At 36.6% G+C, this 16,123-nt stretch overlaps 1 protein-coding gene across 1 annotated transcript; it reads right to left on the reverse strand.

The window, feature by feature from the left end:
* Positions 1–2,514: 2,514 nt before the first annotated feature.
* Positions 2,515–13,615, reverse strand: LOC103942025 (la-related protein 1A). Its single transcript, XM_048590212.1, has 14 exons — positions 13,056–13,615; positions 11,366–11,888; positions 10,793–10,964; positions 9,681–9,771; positions 9,445–9,516; positions 7,979–8,523; positions 7,110–7,191; positions 6,850–6,954; positions 6,433–6,773; positions 5,769–5,912; positions 5,568–5,631; positions 4,832–4,977; positions 4,591–4,695; positions 2,515–3,216 (listed from the first exon to the last, which is right to left on the reverse strand). Exons 1-14 carry the CDS (start codon positions 13,272–13,274, stop codon positions 3,066–3,068), a joined length of 2,760 nt encoding a protein of 919 aa, XP_048446169.1. The 5' UTR covers positions 13,275–13,615; the 3' UTR covers positions 2,515–3,065.
* Positions 13,616–16,123: the final 2,508 nt, after the last annotated feature.

Raw genomic sequence — 16,123 nt, forward strand, 5'->3', positions numbered from 1 at the left:
TTAGGAAAGGTTAAACCAAAATAAGAAACCTTGGCTTAACTTTCCTACTTCAAGTAGGAAACCTTCTTTGACTAGGAATCCTTCTTTGATTAGGAATCCTAACATCTTTAAGTCTTCAATTTTGTCCATTCCTTTTGCTCCAAGCATATGCTATCCATTCCAAGTCCAATTTTGCTCCAAAAGGCTCCAAAATGCACCTTCTTGCTACCTTAGCCAAATGAACCTATAAACACATGAAAATAGCTTAAAATACTAAAATAACTATGAACTAGCAACATAAATGTAAGAAAACAAGCTAACTAAGTCGCCTAAATATGCTCCTATCATCCCTAATGGTGTTAGGGAATATTCCGTTAAAATTACCTAATGCCGTCAATATATTCTATCAAAGTTGACGGAAAATTCCCTTTCCTTCTCCGGTGACTCGCCGAGAACCGCCGCCGGCAGCCGTCTGCAACATAGATTCTGGAAAAATTTAAAACTTCATTTTCTCATTCATTTTTAACCAAATTCCACAAATCTTATATGGATTTGAAGCTCTCAACAAGGAGAACATAACCTTACCTATTTGAAGTCCTAAAATCGACAAAAAGTAGTCGGAAAATCCTTCAAAATTCCAGCAAGGTCTGCAACTCTGCGAACTAGCCTATTCCAACGTCCAAGTCACTTCAAAACTAACCTAGGGTCCCGCTAGAGTTGGTTAGGACCCTTTTTGGACCTTAAAACCTTGAAAAAATCTCGACGATCATGTCAGAGTAACTTCTACCCCACCGGAGCTCGCTAGTTCTCGGGTTCCCAACTTCCTTTCTTCAAATCCATGGTACCACCAGTCTTGTGGAGTCAAGAGAAGAGTGATGATGATCTTAGAAAGGTTGATCCATGAGGTTTGGAGGGTTTTCTACACAATTAGTCTACAGTTGTACGAACGAGAGAGAGGGTTCGAGAAAGAAGGAGAGGGGAAAGGGTTTGGCACATGTGTATGTGTATATGTCACGGGATAGGTCAGAAATAAAAGGGTCTCAAGCCCTAGTTGGGCTACAATGTTTAGGGTTCAAACAATTGAGTCAAACTAAAAAGAAACCAACCCAAATTTCACTTATTCCTTGGTAACATTTTCACTACGAACCCAATTCGGCCCTAACTCGCGTCAACGCTCTCATGGCGTTGAGTACGATTTGATCACATTAGTGGGAAAAATAATTTAAAACTATATACGTACATCCACGTCACCAAGCTAACGAGGGCATAATCGTCATTTTCACACATTCGGGGAGAAAATATATATTTATTCGTGGTGGGTCGTCACAATCCTTGTCTGAATCATGGGTACGAATAAAAGACTAAAAGAATCTAGGTACAAATAAAAGTTTAAAAATACGGGCAAAGAAAGAAAATTATTTATATCAATACAAATTAAAACTAAAAAGATTGATAAATATTACAAAAATGGTTGTAAATTAAAAATTGGTACAAATTAAAACTAGAAATATATATATACAAAATTTAGCCATAAATATAGATATATCAAATGTAACGTTTCTAACCCTAAGTGAATTTATTTGGAAATGGTTAAAAAATTTAAATATGCTAACCGTACATATTTTATTATTGAAATAATGAAGTGGATAAAAATCAAAGGTTTTTTTTTGTCAAAAATTGAAAAGGAATAAGGTTTCATTCAATGAAATACCAAAAATGAGGAATGAGAACCCAATTTCTTCTTTATTACAACTTTGACTTTGTTTTGTAATGTATCTGTTATTTTAAAAACTATTCTTGAAAAACTAGAGGAAACATCAATTGATGTTCTGCAGAACTTATGCTAAATATTGTTTTATGTGTTTTTCATTTTCTGAGTTTATTTTCACGAAAAAGTATGCTAAACGCATTTTTCATCTGTTTTTAAATTTGCAGAACTTTAACAATTTACATGTAAGTATACAACATGTCTTGTGAGATCCCGTCCATTAAACTCATTCTCTATTGAACACCTACACACTCATGATCCTCATCTCATGGTCCTCATCTTAGTGCCTTAATACAAATGACTTGGACCAATCATCCTCCCATTGAGTAGACATAATGAGTATTGGTCTTCCCATGTTATCAATTTCCGTTTGATAATTATACGGTCATGAACAACTTAACATATATTAGTGGGAGACGAAGGTATCTTGTTCAGCTTTCTTGGACTAATTTCTCTCATGCTCATAGTTCATGGACTAATTGTTTGGATATAGTTACAAGAAACCATGTACCAAACAATTGTCTTAGAATTTGGCAAATTTTCAAACCTAACACGTGAATAATACAAATGTGGTGATATAGAGCACATGTCATCATTAGGCCTCACACATAAAACAACCTGCTCTGATTTCATGAAAGAAGTTAAGGTTTCCGCATAAACGCGAGACCCTTCCAATTGATCATCCACCAGAATATCCCTATTGGCACGGGCACTTTGATTTCACTTAATTTTAAAACATTCATAAATATATGAAGAAAAACAGAAAATAAAAAAATAAAATTTGATAAGATGCTGAGAGATAAAAACAAAATACAATTTTAGTTTCTTATTGGTCAATTTTCACAAGGTCTAAACTACCAGTTCCCTTTCTTTTGGGTTTCTTTTTTCATCCCTCTCTCACTCTTTTTTTTTCATTTTTGTTCTCTTTTTTTTTTTTTTTTTTTTTTTTTTTCCTAAACAAAATTGTTCTTTCCTATGTACAAGTTGCAATCCAGAGGACAGAAATGACTGAGATAATACAGAGGCACCCTCTTCAGGCTTGCAGATGACTCCAATAAAAGATAGAGCCAGGAGCCAGGAAAACCCTGAGCAAAAAACTGAGCAGCCGGCAGCGGCAGCCGCTGCCTCCTTCACAAGGCGTAAAATCCATCAACACATAATATACAGAAATCATCTCCTTTCTTTGCCTCCAAACCAGAAGCTGCAAACTGACTCCCGTCGTAAATCTGTCAGAATTGTCTTTCAAAATTGGAACGCCATCACTTCAATGTCGCTGTGGGATTGATTATAGCCATTACTTACTGGTAACTACTGGCTACTAGTGACCCCTCTCTTTCATGGCAGTGGCTCTCTCTTTGGCACGGAAGTCCTCCAAGCGACAGTATACTTCACTGAGCAACTGATCCAATTCCGGATGTTTCATTAGAGACTCTTTCTGATCCCGTTGTTGACGATAATAATGAAAAGCCCTGCAACATGCACAAGGAATTCAAATTCATACAAAGCCAGTTAAATGCAGAGTTTGGTTGAGATGAGGATTACTACCAGATTGTCTAAAACTCAAACAGTATTCAGTTCAACAAAGCGATGCATGAATGTCACCTAATAAACATCTTCAATTCCATGAGTTCTAAACGAGAACATTAAATAATATTAGTGTTTATCATTAAGTTTAGCTATCGTTAAATGAAATGATCATAAATATAGGTGAATGCGGGCCTTCTGTAAATCATCAACACTTAAGGTCGTATTTTTTTGTATCATTGCCAATTTCTGCAATACCTACACAAGACTGGAAGTAATAAAACCTTCTGACATCCATACTTCGTCCTTGATTGCTTCAATATGGTAAATCGAATTCTCGTATCTTGCTTCAGCCTATTTTGCAGTCAAGGATAGTATAACCTGGACAGTATTGATCTCAACCACGAGTTCAAACAATTCTTCATAATTCATCCTATTAGGCCTAGTATCCACTACCCTAGCTTCATAGCCCTCGATGAAACCATCTACCTTCTGCTTCACAGTAAATCCAACTATCTTCTTCATATTGGTAGCTACACCAAATTACCAAGCAGAGTTCTTTAGGTGACCTTCCATTCTCTCAACCATAGCAGCCTTTCAATTTGTTCTCCAAGAGGATCCAATAACAAAACATAGAGGAGAAGCGGTTTGCAAAAGCTTTATAAGTGGTTACAAACAGTGATAAGATGCATAATTATATGGAACACAGTGCAAAACTACTAGAAAAACTATAACAAGAATGAGAAAATGAGCATTGGGAATCGATGACATCCATATCAGTAACATGGCATTTTCTATGGTGCTCTGGACTTGTTAAACATTAGATCTTTGATAAACAACACAAAAATCAAGACCTAATGGTTAAAAAGCCTCAAGATGTAACGATTAAAAATCCCGGAGTATCTGATACTCCGGAAGACCATAAAAGTCTTGCAGTAACATACATAATTAATGGTACAGGGATCCAAAAAAAAAAAAAAAAACAGGGGACCATAAATTATGAAAGAATCAACAAAACTACTCTGATCACATTAGCCTAATTAAACATTTAGGAAACCAAAATTCTACATCACAAGGTTTCAAGGAATCAATCAAAATCCTATCAACTGTAACAAAACACTATGGTCAATTTTCTAGTAGAAAATTCATTTTTTATTTATTTATATTCACTTTATTTCCATTTACTGTTGAATTCTTTCTTTTGAATATAAAAAGAATTCTTAACCGAAAATGTTTCTAATAGGCTTACACTATATCAACCCAATGAAGGAAAAAAAGCCCCAATCTGTTAAATCATAAAGAAAAAGGAAAATTATTACCAATATTTTTCCAGGCCATAGAGATTGCCTTTATGGTAAAAGTCAAGTGTGAGCTGTTCAAAGTCCTTGTACAAGTCCTCTCTAAAATCCTTCTCCAAACCATAACTAAAACAAGAAAACGCGCGCACACATAAACACACATATTAGTACTAAATAACTGAAACCACAAGTTAAGCTGAGAATTCAAGAGGGGATTGCCAAAATTACTAAAACAGGAAACGACCACAATTTTATCACTAACCTATAGAACCTGAAAAGGCACTCTACTCCATAATTATAACCAGCAGCAGCATCTTCAAGTGCATACTTTCGGAACTCATCATACATTGAAGAGTTGAACATGTTTCTTAGAAAATAACACCAAAATCTATACAGAGTATTCATTTCCTGCATGGGAAGTAACGAGGGGCACATTTCACCGTAAATAACTGCAAATCATGTAACTGGAATTTTTTATATGGGTATTGAAAAATGACTGCATAAAAACTAGATAATTTTATGTTAGATAAAATTGCATAACAAAGAGACATGAAAATCCCATTTGTATACTTGAGGCAAGGACCAACAATTCTAGTGCATCCAAATGCGATAAAAAAAGTCCTCACTTTCTGATACTACAAATATAAAGCACTATAAATATAATATGAACCCCACAAATCCAGAACTTTATCCACCATCCATGCTTAGTTGATCAATACTTTATATTTATTTTAAGAGAATTGTTATTGGCACTCCAAAATTCTCATTTTGCACTTCATACTTACTATATTTAGGAAGAAAAATATGCTTGTGAGGAGTGCAAAACGATATTTTTGGAGTGTCAATAACAATTCCCTTATTTTAAGGGCCTAGTATATAATTGCAAACAGAAAGTGTTGTCACATACCCAGACAAACATAAAGATGCAACAATTAAGTGGATGTGGGTTCCAAATTTCGATTAGTATATTCAATAAATCAATTCAGATAAAAGACCACCTCACTGCAACCAATTCCCAACTTCTTCCTGTCATTCAGGCACCGCTTATGATACTTGAGGTACCTAAAAGGAATGGCAGCCATGTCAGCATATATGTATACACACACGCACATGTGCACACACACACTCATATCATTATATCTCTGTCTCTATGTCTCTACTTATCACACACATACAAGAGTAAAAATTACACCCCTTACTTCTGCTGTTTAAAACCATTTTCTTCCAGAAGCTGATGACTTGGATGCTGAAATGGTGGAAAGGACTTTGGCACAGAACCCACTGGTGGACTACTGCCTGAGAGAAACCCATGAGGAGAGACACTCAATTTTGAAGGCCTTGGTCTGTAAAATGATAATTTTATATTTGTATTAGCTTCTTGGAATGATAAGAGCTAATATACTTAGACATCACATAAGCTTAGTATTGCAGATATTGCCCTTGATTTTAAGTTTTATTAATTACAAGAGTCCTGCTCTCCTAAGGTCCTCATTTTGAGTCCGTGAGGACCACATGCATATTAGCCACAAGATTATATTAGTTTAGATCCAAAGGCTTAAAATATTTGACAACTTAATAAAGCAAAACAAGAAAATGAGTTTTCTAATGGTTCATGGATTTTAAGTAGGTTTTGCTTTATTAAGTTGTCAAATATTTTAAGCCTTTAGATCTAAACTAATATAATCTTGTGCCTAATATGCATTTGGTCCTCACAGGTCCTCAAAATGAGGACCTAAGGAGAGCAGGACTGTAAATACAATTGCTCATCTCAGAAGCAAGATAGGCAAACTTCTAAATCACTAGAAAGAATTACTCTACTGAAGAAAGAAATCCAAAACCAAAGTACCATCCATTTCAACTAACCCATGAGTTTCAGGAGGCGTGGAACTAAAGAAAAAGCCAACAGAGTTACTTGGTGGACTTTCTGATACAACTCCTAGATTGTTCCGACCAGTACCATAATTTCTAAAGTTGCTTGAAAAGAAACGCTGTCTAGGGGACGATTGATGATTTTGGGAGAGTCTATGTTGCTTCTTCCGTGAATTAGCACTTCCAGACTCTTCAATGCCAATACCACTGCCAGATATTTCACCAGGCTTTAATTTTGAAAAGCCTTTGGAAATGCTTGAAAATCTTGCGTTTGCGTCTCTATTGTCATGGCTGGTGCTGTTCTTTTTACGGTTTGATCGCTTGGTTTTCAGTTCCTGCTAATTGAACATATGTTAAGAGCCAGGATAGTGAAGTACAGTAATTAACAAACTCCATGGGGATATTCTGAACCTGCTCATAGAAGTAAAGCCCATCGTTTATAGCAGACGCTAGCTCATTGGAAAGGGTTTTTGATTCTTTATCATCAGGTTTCGATCCTTTGCCTACTCTACTATTCTGCACAGAAAACAAAGAAATGACTACTTATCGAAACGCTACATACATGAAATTAAAATCTCACTAAGTTGAAAAACTAATCAAACAAAAGTACAAAAAGGACCTTTGCATGCAAAAAACAGTCTCAAGACACTTTTTGTTACTTAGCGGCATACCTGGGTGACAATTACAAGTCTCTGGACATCCTGATCATTGACTACAATCTCATCATATTCATCATCAATCGTTCGGCCAACACTGTCATGTGAACACATACAACTAGTAAGCCACATGTATATTCAAATTCATGATCACAGTATTGTAATGCTATTGAAGCAAGAGTAATTCGCCAGGATAAGCAAAAATTCTTAGGCACAATTTAAAAAGAAAGCTCAAGTTCAACCACTAATTTTGGTCCACCAACAACAAAGAAAGAAATAAGCGAGGGAAATAGATGAGCACTGGCACATAGCCACGTGAATAGAGATCACAAGGTTTCCAACACACAAGTTTTCAAATGAATAACAGAAAACAAAAACAAAAACAAAAGCATTTTAATTATAAAAAAAAAAAAAAATAGAAAAAGAAGCCAACTACTAGGGAAATAGAATCTCACCACAAGCACACCCCAGTATCCAAACAGGGAAGAAAAACACATGGTGATTGGTGCCTCTTTCTCAATTTGGCTTTACAATGAGTTTAGATCTACTTGGAAGTATGGAACAATTGAAACGATATTTACATTCAATCAGGTAGATTGCCCTACCTCAAATCATATTTAACCAATGTTGGGTTATTTTCTTCATCACTAGGTACCCCTGGAAATCCGTTGGGGGCCCAAACCCATGGTGCTTATAGTTCTCATGGTTACGGGCGATTTTGTGCACATGGGGTTCCCCACCTATTGCCCAAAGGCTGGAGTAAGGGTTTCCATAGAGATGCTAGTTTTGGTTTATTGAAACTGTAAAGTACCAAGAATTAAAGGAACTAGAAAGACATCGTACATAAGTCGCATCAATCAAATGCAAAAAAAAAGGTTCCATACCTTCTAATAGGAGATCGATCATCCTTTATTATTTTCTGCTCAAGCTCTAGCTCTTCATCCAGCATAAATGTGTTTGCAAAATCATTAGACAGATTTCCAAGATTCTTCATATCCATGTCTGAAGGCATGCCTTCAGGCCTATCATCATCATATCTCCCAGTTTCAATTCCCTCTGCGTGGTATGGGTGGTCCGAGCAATGATCCATTTTAGGATCCGAGGACTTGCAATTTGATTTGGAAGTCAACTTTTCATTTAAAGCACTATTATTATCAGAAGATGCTAGTGATCCACCATCAAGTTGAACATTATCAGTGTCAGGTATGGTGTTTGATGGTATGCACGACATCGAATTTTTTCCATCTGATAAAACTTCAACTTTTTCTTCAAAAGTTTTCCTTCTATCATTGCTGGCATTATTCTCAGGAGCATTGATATACCTATCTTCAACTTGAACCAAGGGGGTTTGCGGCTTGGAAGTTAACATTGAGTCTGCAGAATCTGCAATCCACTTTGACCACTCATCACGTCTTCGTATCTTGTTAGCCTACAAAGATAAAACAAAACAAGTGCATGTCAGAGCAAAGGAAGCAATATATTTCAAAACCAGTCATAACTTGTCAGCATACCCGCCAATTTCTCTGAATAATTTGCAATGCTATGACAGATAGATAACACAAGTGACACCAATCCAAGTCAAATGCAGCATCTCAAACAATAGAAAGGCACAAACAAGGAAGAAATAAAAGCAGAGTTACAATAAAAAATTATTAAACAAAGGTAATAAACTACCAATTCAAACTCCATGTCATTTCTATTTCTTTTTCACGGTTACAACACCGTAATAATTCTTTGATATGTAAGGAGAGTATTCTCTAACCTACTGTGGTGTTGATGAGCAAATTATATCCACCACATGAATTATTAATTTATCAAGACATGAATCATGTCAATGCTTTCAAATGACCATCTCTTCAGATTTTAAGATCCAATCTTAATACTGATTTGCATCTAAATACATCATATCAATTATTTTCTTATGAAGATAACGACAGTCCTCACCTACACATCTTCACAGGCATAACTATAGACAGGAAAAAGAGAACCAAGAAGTATAAAAAGGACACAAAGAAATCAAATGAAGGGAAACATATGCAAACCTAAAAGGTGGTTGAATAGGAAAACTAGGAAAGGAAATTTTTTCGACAAAGGCATTATATCTAGCCTGTTAATGGTAGGAGAGAACTGAAACATTTTAGCCAGTTCAGAGAAATCAGACTAACTATGAATGTAAAGTTTTATTTAACTATGACATTGAAGGTTGGAAGGGGGACGAAGAGAAAGGAAAGAAAAAGTTGGATACTACAGTAGTTGAGAAAGAGAACAATGGATGGCAAAAATAGGTTGTCACTCCATAAAAATGTCTTATGACATGCTACATTAAAATAAGAGAAGAAAAAAGATTAACCTGCACTTCTACAGTAGTTGAGCCCAGCAGTGAGTCAAGGATAAATGCTATGTCTGTACACATTTTCTTAACCTGTAACACAAAATATCAAAAGATAGCTCATTCACATTATTGTAAGATACAAAACAGGAAGACAAATTAACTAATATAATAGATCACACAGCTGACCAAAAGCAAAACTGGATCAGCATGTATTACTTAGCTTCTGCAATGTCTACTATGGTACCACAACATACCCTTTTAAAGTCGGCAATGGTGGTTATTGGGACCCATCCTTGGTCATCCATCATCGAAATTAAGTAACGGTCATTCTTTAGATTTTCATCGCTGTCCCAAAGAGAGATTAAGAGTTAACTAATAAAAGAAATATTTTTGTCGTCCATGCCATGTTAAGAGAGCACTCCCTCTCATTATGTGTGAAAAATCTGTTATATCCCCGACAAAGAGATAACTTAAATCTAGTGATAATTTTACCCTTACATACAGCAGCTAACAAATTAAGCAAAACAAAAAAGAAGAAATCACAGCTTGATTATATTTCAATTTATCAACATACATCCTAAACCAGATTAAATACCATTAGTTGAGTTATCTTATATACTTCCACCAATTTAGAACACCTGAAGGCATACGATGTATGTAGGACCTATATATATGAAATACTCATTTTCGTCTTAAAAGGTTGAAATCAGCTTAGAACAAGCACCATGTCCTCATACCGGAGGGTGTGGAAATTGTACAGACCAAAGTGAAATATAAACTATCAAATTCTTTCTTTTGGAATTTTAACCACTCTTAGCAGAGAGGGTTGAGAATGTGTGATTTCATATTTGACAAAACTTCCTTCCATGTGATAAGACTTAACAATCACGCCATGAGGTATAATAAAGTTCAAAATGCTCATTAATGGGTTCTCTAATTAAAGCATTGGGATAACATATATTGATAATGAAAGCACGTTGGAGAGATAAGATCATCTTTAATCCTTTCGTATCACCCATTCTATTCTATTTCTTCCAGACTATTACTTTTTGGTTTCTAAGTTTCTTTTCGTACCTTTCAATAAAAAGAAAAGATAAGAAATCTGTCAAGATAGTAAGATTCTTCTAAGAAAAACTAATTTTGATAATGCATCTTTCGGATTGAATGAATACGGCATCTCATTAAACCAAAAAATGAATAGCATTTTTAGCTTCAATTTCTCCTATTAAGTTGTATAGTTTATCATAATTATGCTAAAGAAGAAAGTTTTCTCAACAGTGCAATGCAAACACATATATGCACTAGCTTGCAGGTGATGCACAAACACCGAATTTGGCCAGAAAAAAGTCTTTCTTAAACAAATTACCTGAAATAATACTCTATTTGCTTTATAATATTGTCCCTCAATGATAATGTATGTGTTTCTGGGAGTGGTAATGGAGCCCCCGGATTTAAAGGATGCGGCATAAAGCTAGGAGGATGAGGTCCCCTAATTGCGCCCAGTGGTGGAACTGGAAGATAGCATATGGGTGCAGGTCCTGTGTAATTGAGATAAATCATTGCAGGAAGAATCTAATTCTGAACAACACATATATACAAATAATACATATTATTCATAAATGGAAAATAGAGGAGCAGCAACCGCTCGAGTATCACAAGATTCATTCAAGATAATGATTTCTACCTTTTCAGATAACTAAAATTCAAGTATAGTGCTGACACTGGAAATAGTCAAAAACCAAGGGAGAAATGGAAAATTGCATACAACAACAACAACAAAGTCTTATCCCACTAAGTGGGGTCGGCTGCATGAATCCTATAATGCCGCGCTCAGCTGTATGAATCCAAATGGAAAATTGAATAGAAATAAAAAAAAGAATATACATATATATAACTGAAACCAAAATAAGACAGCTCAGCACCGGTATGATAGAATTACCAGGAATGCTTGGGCCGACCATGAACCCTGGGGCTGGACCAAAAAACTGAGGTCTTAAGAAAGGGCTAGGTCCAACACCCTGCTGCACAGGAAGGTTCTCTCTGGGGTTAAATGCTCGCTGTTGATGCCAAGTATGATTCCAAGGGCCACCACGTTCTTGCATGTTGGGTCTTCTAGTAGAAAAATTGACACCATAAGCATTTGGATTACCTCGTAGCTGAGGTTGAACTGGTTGCACAAAATTTTGCACTGAGGTCTCACATCCAGATTTTGCAATATGATTTCCAACACTTGGAATGGGTCCAGTGTATGGCTGGTAAGCATACCCAGAAGCCAGAATGTGGGGTTGTACCATGGTATGAAAAACAGGAGGAATTGGTTGTTGATGGTAGGGTATGGGTACTGGAAAAGGAGGTGCAGCATTTGGGTTTTGCCTAGGGCCTTTTTGGTGATGTGATGATGAATGCTTGTGTGAAGCGTTGGAGTTTCCAGACCCATTTGACTTCTGCTGCATGACTAATCCCTGCATGACCAAGCAGAACATATAAACGCAAAAACAGTTAGCAACCAGATGAACTGAAGTAGCATGTATCTTTCTTTTCATTTCCTTTTTCCAAAGAACAAGGTAGCAATTTCGATGATCAGATCACAGGACCTAGCATTAAAAATTCCAAATAACCCCCTCCAAATGCTATTAATCAAAATTTCTCTCTCAAATAACTATTGCTAGACATGTGAACAACAGGACCAAAATAACAACAGGTTCAACTTTCCTATTACAGTCCCTTGACAAGTTGTAAAAATACCTTACGAGAGAAGGACTCTCTAGTGCCAAAATAAAATGGAAACAATAAACAAGAAGCAAGACATTCTTCACTGGTATATTATTCAAATTTACCTCAAATTACCCAACAGATATAATTCAGTGTCAAAAAAGATCAAGGCATTCCTAACATAACACAAGAATTATATTCTAATAAAATTAACCAGGAATGGCAGAAAAGAGAGAGAGAGGGAGAGAGAGAGAGATTAGTGCATAGTGTAGTTTGGTAGTGGAAAACAAATAATTTTCTGATCTAGCTCTCTTGGTAACAAAATGCTGAAAACAAAGCAAAATTCATATTTAGCAGTCTGTTTAGAAGAACCTTTCTCAAGGGAATTCCACAACGCGACCATTTCAGATACATGGTTTAAACACATGTACGTGTGCAAGGCATGTACAATTATTAAACAATATTGCGTACCTACATATGCATTTCAGATGTGTTTAGAACAGCAATCTTCTAATTCCCTCCGGCCCCTTCATTTTTTTTCTTTTCAACCTCATTCAGATCAGGTGGTTAGATAAACTTATATCTAGGAAACTTTGTTTCTTATAAAAATAAAAAATAAAAAAATGACCATGCTCTCCAGTTAGTAATCTTTTATTTAAAGTTATACTATTCTTTCGATGGATGCTCAGGCAAAAGCAGCAGCGGCGAGTACAGCTGCATCAGTTATGGCTGCAGGCCAGGAATAATTGGAGGCCTCCTCCATACTTTGAGGATTTCCAAAACAATTTGATAGTTTAATAAGTTAATTATTCAAATCTCTTCTCGGAAAGTAAATATTGATGAGTTAGCAATGCATGTTCCGTACGTTATAATTTTACACATTTCCAACAAGTACCAAACAGTTTCCCTGGAATTACCTGCACAGGAGCGGGCAGGGGAGACGGCTGCGCAGCTGGTGGCTTTGCGGCAGCATCCAAACTCTTGGGCCTTTGGGCTTCGGCCAGAGCAGGCCAGGACTCAGCGGCCATGATGGGAGCATCGAGGGAGACCGGAGTCTTCCATGGGGACTTGGGCCCGCCGCCATTGACATTGAGGTCCCTCTGGTCATCCCTAACCTCATTCTCAGCCATCACCATCACTCCCTCCGATCTCACCAAAATAAAATTCCTTTTCTTTGCTTTGCTTTCCTTTCCTTTCAATGGATTATAGATTATCGATAGAGGGTGACAAGAGAGATGACAGTGTCACTGTGTCAGTGGCAAAGGTGTAAAATTGAGGCCAAGGGAAGCGCTTGGGCAGGAATATCAAGATCTTGGGGGGCTACTGGGAGGAGCTGCGGGGTTTTGTACTGTTTCATTCCGACATGGGTTTGGTGGGAGTTAGGGTTTTAAGGGGGAAGAGCGAGAGAGAGAAAGTTTGAGCGAGCAAGAGAGAGAGAGAAAGAGGGATTGACGGTTGCGGTTGCGAACGCCAACGAAAGCAAGTGCGCAAGTGTGCTTCGTGTGTGCAGGGTGTAGGTTTGGGCTTCTTTTATATGAGGATTTATTGACGCTAGAGTCAAAGTGTGTTTGTCCATTTGACAGACTGACTGACCGACCACTGTTTGGTTACTTCCACTTCCAGATTGCTATATGTGAAACGTTTCATTTTTAACATTTCTTGGAAAGAAGTCACTTAGTAGTACGGTCTAGTAGTATTTATATTCACTCGTAAGTGAGATATATTAGGTTCGATTCTCACCAAAGACGAATTTGAACCACATTATTGCTAACTTACTCTTACCCCCTTCCTCCTACCCCCTTCCTCTTAGTGTATATTAGGCTGACCCTACTCCTACCCCCTTCCTCTTAGTGTATATAATATCGTTTGTTTAAAAAATATATATAAAAAATAGAAAACATTACTTGTGGAGAGTAGGAGTGTAGAGCAGCTTAATTCAGTTCAAGTTCGACTCGTGTTCAGTTTGTTTTTCTTTTGTTATTCGGTTTGCGATTAAGTATGAGTTAAGCTCAAATAAATCTACACACTATTTTAAACAAAGAAAGTTTGAGCTTTGTGTATACTCGGCTTGTTAAGCTCATAAATGTTTATACGAAAGAGGTTGAGTTTAGCTTAACTTGGACTCTTTCCTCAAAGTTTACTCAAAAATCTCTTTTATAAGAAAGAAAGATATTACAACAAAAAGCTCTAAGGCAACCACTACCCACAAAGTCAATACCTAGCTCGATGAATCCTTAATGTAATGGAAAGAATTCATTTCCAACGATGTCAAATGTAATGTTCTAGATTCGCCAAAGCAATGCCTATGAAGGTAGCCCGTTATGTCAAATATGTTGAAGCTAATGCCATCAAACTTTCGAAGGCCTTTAATGTTGGAGAACAAGTTTTCAAACGTCGAAGGATCTTGAGAGTGGAGTTGATAGCCCATCTAAAAGGGTTTGTTCTTCACCCATGAGTGTTTCAATTATTCCCATATTTAGATCAATCACCTCTTAAATCAATACTTTGTTTTTCACAGTGTTGATCACCATGATGAAGGGCCTTCAATCTCTGTCATGGACCAGAATACATCCCTTAAGATTTGTAGTTGAATCTAACTCTTAGATGGTTTACATACCCGTCTCCATGAGAATAAACCGTCGTAGTTCAACTCTTAGAACTAGGGTATGTGATGGATCAAAAACAAGAGTGAAAGGCTAGTATACTCTTGCTCAAGGTGGAACCGGCGGCGAACTACATCCTCTATTGGCAAAATCAGCTCCTTTCCTTACACTTTGGGACTTCATAGTATGTATAGAAGTTATTCTTCATGTTGAGCTACATGCTTGTAAAATTTGGTTGACATAAAAAAATTGGGTTTCTATTTGTCGAAAATCATTATGCGCAACGACGCATGGGAAAAATTTGGTGATTTGGATTTTGAACAGCAAGACGTTCTCAATCCCATGAGCCTATATCCAAGGTTCGTTTGTTAAGATTCGATGAGATGATTCAATTATTCAATTTTTAAGTTAATTGTATGGCTGATTTTTGTAATTAACGACAACCCGACCTGTTGGATTGTTGTGAAATTCAAATAGGATATCGTTAAGGCTTGATAGAGCTTAGTTGGCTCATCATGATGACGTGTCATTCCTAATTGACATGCGTCTCGATTTACGTACTCCTCATTTTGTGTGTCAGTTCTACTATGTTTTCTAAATCAAGTATTGTGTATTATATTGGGTTCTATCAAAGCATTTTTGGCTCATTAGGGATATGTGACATCTCAGTGACATGCACATGATAACTCATATATTTCATACATTTATACCATCCATTTGTAGCCTCTTTGTGATGTTTTTGAGTTAAACTGGTTACATTTTACCTTATTTTGTGTTAATGTGCAGTTACATGTACTTTAGGATCAATTTGAAGGCAAAAGAAGTGAAAACATGCCATTTTTGGGGTTGACCCTTATTCAATCGTAGAAAGAAGTTTAGTGGCATATTTTGAAGCCCAAATAAAGATTCCAAGACGAATCTGGCTTGTTAGAAGACCATGAGCCAAATGGAAAAGGAATTGGAATATCTAGCCTGATTTAGAGGAGCCAAATAAGGAAAAATGTTCAAAACTTTGGCTTAATGGTCGGGATCACCTTGCAATCAGTTACAACCCCATTTAGCCTATAAATACTACGGTTTCAAATCACTTTTTCACAAGCCCCCTTGGGGTTGCCCAGAGCTCTCTCTCTTTTCTTTCTTTGGCCTTTCTTCCAGAAACAAAACCTTATTTCCCTTTGCCATCCGCTGCCACCAAAGAAACCACGCAGCCGCGCTGTTCTTGAAGGATTTCCACATCAGAATTGCTTCAAGGGGTTTCTTCTATGAATTTAATTTCATTCATGTTGTTCTTCATATTTATATATTCTATAATCATGTGGTGTAATTAAGTTCATAACTGGGGATTTCGATGTAGCCTTGCAAAACTATTCTATGTTATTAAG

The sequence above is a fragment of a genome, unplaced genomic scaffold (assembly GCF_019419815.1).
Source record: "Pyrus x bretschneideri cultivar Hongxiangsu unplaced genomic scaffold, Pyrus_bretschneideri_v1 Contig31, whole genome shotgun sequence".
Classification (NCBI taxonomy): Eukaryota; Viridiplantae; Streptophyta; class Magnoliopsida; order Rosales; family Rosaceae; genus Pyrus; species Pyrus x bretschneideri.